This window comes from Brassica oleracea, chromosome C2 (assembly GCF_000695525.1).
Source record: "Brassica oleracea var. oleracea cultivar TO1000 chromosome C2, BOL, whole genome shotgun sequence".
Lineage (NCBI taxonomy): Eukaryota > Viridiplantae > Streptophyta > Magnoliopsida > Brassicales > Brassicaceae > Brassica > Brassica oleracea.
In genome coordinates this window covers 41,278,050-41,282,818 of record NC_027749.1, presented here as the reverse complement: position 1 = coordinate 41,282,818, position 4,769 = coordinate 41,278,050, and the positions used below count along the sequence as shown (strand labels likewise).

The following is a 4,769-nucleotide window of genomic DNA, read 5'->3' as shown; positions in this document are numbered from 1 at the left end:
TTATGACACCTTTAAAGTTTATAAGAACCTTATAAAAGACAAGATACAAGATTCATTACTAGCTTTATGTTTTTATGTTTCAGAGAGGAACACAAAAATCACCATTGATTATGTCAAACATGATGGAGACACAAGATGAAATTTCCAGTACTATTGATTCGCTTATTGCTGTAAGTAGTGATGTATTTGAGGTACTTTTCAAAACTCTTACCTTAACATTCATAATTATAAGGTTCTATAAATTGTTTTAGAAATTAAACTATATGGAGTTCTACAATAATATCGTTACTTTTGGCAATATTGGCTCTTATTGAGCTATTATTGGTTGTGACGTACTTATTAAAACTTTGTAAATAAGGTTTTATTTTATAATGTCTTATAAAGGTAATATATACACGTTTAATTTTCTAGAGAGGAACAAAACCACACCCGGAGACTGAATGGAACAGCATTCAGAGAGTTGACGAAGTCTCTGGTATACAACATACTCGTATTAGAGACAGTCTTATTTCTCCTTCAAGTGGTCTTGTTAGCAATAAGGTACATATAACTTTTTCCTTTGTTAAATATAAATATATATAAGAGTTTAATTATAATGGGTTATAAATTCTATTTTTAATGTACATGTTTCATGTTTTTATCTTAGAGAGGATTGAACCCGATTGGACTTGTTATATATGGGTCTGGAAAGTCAAAATAGACATCTTTTTCTAGTAGACATGGTAGAGAAAGCATGGGAGAAGATTCACATTCCCATTATGATATATTGTCTCCAATTTGTTTAACAAATCAATGTGATGATGATGATGATGATGATGATTTGTTCTGCGGGAATTTTTTCAAGGACAAAAAGGAAATGAGCAGAAAGTTGAGGTTGCATGCAGTTAGCAAACGCTTTGAGTTCCACACATAATATTCAGACAAAACACGTTATGTTCTTAGTTGCGTGGATGAAAGATGCAGTTGGAGTTTTCGTGCAAAATCAGTTAAAGGATCTCAGAGTTTTTTTGTTCGCCATTATGTATCTAAACATACTTGTGACACTTCTCTGAGAAGTGTTAGTCATCGGCAAGCTACTGCGAAACTGTTGGGAACTATGGTCAGCAATCATTATAAAGGAGGAAAGATTGGGCTGAAACCTAAACAAATCATGGAAAAAGCTAGAAAAGATCATGGTGTTGTGATTTCATATTCAAAGGCTTGGAGGTCTCAAGAGCACGGCCAAGATATAGCTAGGGGTACTCCTGATGACAGTTATGAAGCTTTGCCCAGCTAGTTTCACATGATAAAAGAAAAGAATCCAGGTTTTGTGACTTTTATCGAAGTTGATTCTGTTGGGAAATTCAAATACCTATTTTTGTCGCTTGGTCCATCTATTAGAGGGTTTAAGTTGATGAGGAAGGTACTTTCTGTTGATGGTGCCCATCTGAAAGCAAAGTATAAAGGGACTCTACTTGCTGCCACAGCACAAGATGGTAATTTTCACTTGTATCCTATAGCTTTTGCTATAGTTGATTATAAGAATGAAGCCTCATGGAGTTGGTTTATGAAATGTCTGAAAACCATCATTCCTGATGAAGAGGATTTGGTTTTTGTCTCTGATCGTGCAACCTCTATTAAAAACGCTCTTTTACAACATTATCCGTTTGCTCACCATGGAATATGCGTCTTTCACTTTGAAAAGAATGTCCAGGACAATTTCAAGAGTTCAACACTTGTCCCTTTGGTTGTTGAAGCTGCTTATGCCTACACCAAGGATGATTTTGATTGCTATTTTCATGAGATTGAGGCATCTGACATTGTATTAGCAGATTATCTTCGTAAAGCAGACTTCAGGAAGTGGTCCCAAGCTTATTCTCCTGCTAATCGCTTCAACATCATGACGTCAAACTTGGTCGAATCTATAAATTCTTTGCTGAAAGTGAGTCGTGAGTATCTAATAGTCTGTCTTTTTGACACTATTAGGATGATAATGACTAGGTGGTTCACTGAACGACGTGAGCAAGGAGTTCGTCACATGCACCCTGTCACGTTCGATGTGGGGAACAAGATGAAGGAGCTATATGATTTTACGTCTCGCTTTCTCGAAGTTTCCAAAATCAATGATTCAGAGTTTGAGGTTAAGGGAGATACAAGAGATCAAGTGGTGAATTTTCAAACAAGGCATTGTTCATGCTTTGTGTTTGATGTTGAGAAGTTTCCTTGTGCTCATGCAATTGTCGCTGCAAAGGCTAGAAACAAGCATGAAAATGATTATGTCGATGATTTTTTCTCCAATGAAAGGTGCGTTCTCTCAGTCATTGTGGTAATACATTACCACGTTTATAAATGTTTATATAATTGATCGAATTTATAAGGTTTTATAAACATTGTTTTACAACACTTCTTTTTCATTTTTCTTTCTTGGTTTTACTTTTACCTAATTCTCTTAATTTTCTTATTAGGTTTACACTAGCATATTCAGAGAGTATATATCCTGTTGGCGATAAAGCATATTGGGATATTTCTCACCATGTAGCTTCGTTTGTCTGTCGCCCTCCATCTACACGTTTTCCTAGTGGCATGAGGAAAAAAAAAGAGGATACCAAGTTCGTGGGAGTATGGAAAATATCGGCCCATATCCAAAACATCACACAAGTCTTACAAATGTAGCAGATGTGGACAGAAAGGTCACAACAAAGGTAGTTGTGTAGTGCCTATTTGATAACAGAGTAATATAAAAACTTGTGTGGAATTGATTATTTTTATATGATGTTATAAGAGAGAATTGGAATCGCATAGCTTTTGGGGAACATTTTATTATTACATTTATCATTTTATAATGCTTTATAAAGTTTACAGGTGTCTAATAAAAATTATGTTACTTATTATACGAAATGTGTGGTTACACTAACCACCCTTTATAAAACATTAGGATTCAGATTAATTGCAGAAATTATATGTTCTTTTGATATCTTAGCATACCTGCATGAACATAAATAAAATACTTTCCTTATCAAAGGATTAAGGTACAAACCAAAAGATATTTTTCTCATCATGGAGGATTAAGGTACACGCCAAAAGATGTTCCTCATTGAAGACGTCAATAAAAGATAACACTAAAACTGAAAAAGTTTCATTGATATTAGTTAAAAGCACTAAAAAAACTGAAAGAGCTTCATTTCTTCAAATTCGCGATGCTTCTAATTGGTTTTTTTTCAGATCTTCCAATACACGTCCTATCGCATCAGCAGCTGAATCTTCTTGTTTCTTTTGTCTTTTTGATTTGGAGGTGTCAACGTTAGGTTCCTTTATAAGCATAATAATTAAGAAAATCAGAAATGATAATTGGATGTAGTCAATGAAATTTGAAAGAACATTTTATAAACCATTATACACAGAGAGATATTTACCTTAGTTACTCTTCCACGTTTCTTTGTAAACTTCACTTGCTTTTTAGATGCATCCTCATTCACTTCTCCATCCTTCAATTTTAATGACACAATAAGTGAAGTTACATAGAGTATACTAAACATTTAAAAAGTCAATCAGTTTATAAAGACTTATAAATCAACTTACTTCATCGGTTTTTGGATTTTCACTTTCTTTAGCATCGACTTCTGCATCATCTTCTACTTGTTGTTGTACTTCACGTGGGGGTGTTACACATTTCTTCATTCCTAATATTACAAGACAAAAAAAAAAAACAATTTAGCAATTTCAAATTTAATAACAGCCTTTGTAAATCAGAAATAACATTTTATAAACCATTATACACAGAGAGATATTTACCTTAGTTACTCTTCCACGTTTCTTTGTAAACTTCACGTGCTTTTTAGATACATCTTTATTCACTTCTCTATCCTTCAATTTTAATGAGATAATACGTGAAGTTACATGGGTGCTACACCTTTCTTCATTCCCTAATATTACAAGACAAAAAAACAACTTAGCAATTTCGAATTTAATAACAACCTTTGTAAATCAGAAATGATAATCAGAAAGAACATTTTATAAACCATTATACACAGAGAGATATTTACCTTAGTTACTCTTCCACGTTTCTTTGTAAACTTCACGTGCTTTTTAGATACATCTTTATTCACTTCTCTATCCTTCAATTTTAATGAGATAATACGTGAAGTTACATAGAGTATATGAAACATTTAAAAATTCAATCAGTTTGTAAATACTTATAAATGCACCGACGTCCACATCTGCATCATCTTCTACTTGTTGTTGTACTTCACGTGGGGGTGTTACACCTTTCTTCATTCCCTAATATTACAAGAGAAAAAAATAACTTAGCAATTTCAAATTTAATAACAGCCTTTATAAATCAGAAATGATAATGAGAAAAAACATTTTATAAACCATTACACACAGAGAGATATTTACCTTATTTCCTCTTCCACGTTTCTTTGTAACCTTCACGGGCTTTTTAGATGCATCCTCATTCATTTCTCCATCCTTCAATTTTGATGACACAATAAGAAAAGTTACATAGAGTCAATCAGTTTATAAAGTCAATCAGTTTATAAAGACATATAAATCAGCTTACTTCATTGGTTTCTGGATTTTCACTCTCTTTAGCACCGATTTCTGCATCATCTTCTACTTGTTGTTGTACTTCACGTGGAGGTTTTACACTTTTCTTCTTTCCCTAATATTACAAGACAAAAAATTAACTTAGCAATTTCGAATTTAATAACAGCTTTTGTAAATCAGAAATGATAATCAGAAAGAACATTTTATAAACCATTATACACAGAGAGATATTTACCTTAGTT

General features: G+C 33.0%; 1 protein-coding gene across 1 annotated transcript; it reads left to right on the top strand.

Annotated features, from left to right (window-relative positions):
* The first annotated feature begins 1,393 nt into the window (after positions 1-1,393).
* LOC106324254 lies at positions 1,394-2,652 on the top strand. The gene is made up of 2 exons (XM_013762254.1): positions 1,394-2,283; positions 2,445-2,652. Exons 1-2 carry the CDS (start codon positions 1,394-1,396, stop codon positions 2,650-2,652), a joined length of 1,098 nt encoding a protein of 365 aa, XP_013617708.1.
* Positions 2,653-4,769: the final 2,117 nt, after the last annotated feature.

What these genes read in the sequence shown, in the direction of transcription:
- LOC106324254 (XM_013762254.1), top strand. Translation starts at nt 1,394, where the DNA reads ATGAGGAAGGTACTTTCTGTTGATGGTGCCCATCTGAAAGCAAAGTAT. An exon ending in GATTTTTTCTCCAATGAAAG is followed by an intron (nt 2,284 to 2,444) that starts GTGCGTTCTCTC and finishes TTTTCTTATTAG; the next exon opens with GTTTACACTAGCATATTCAG.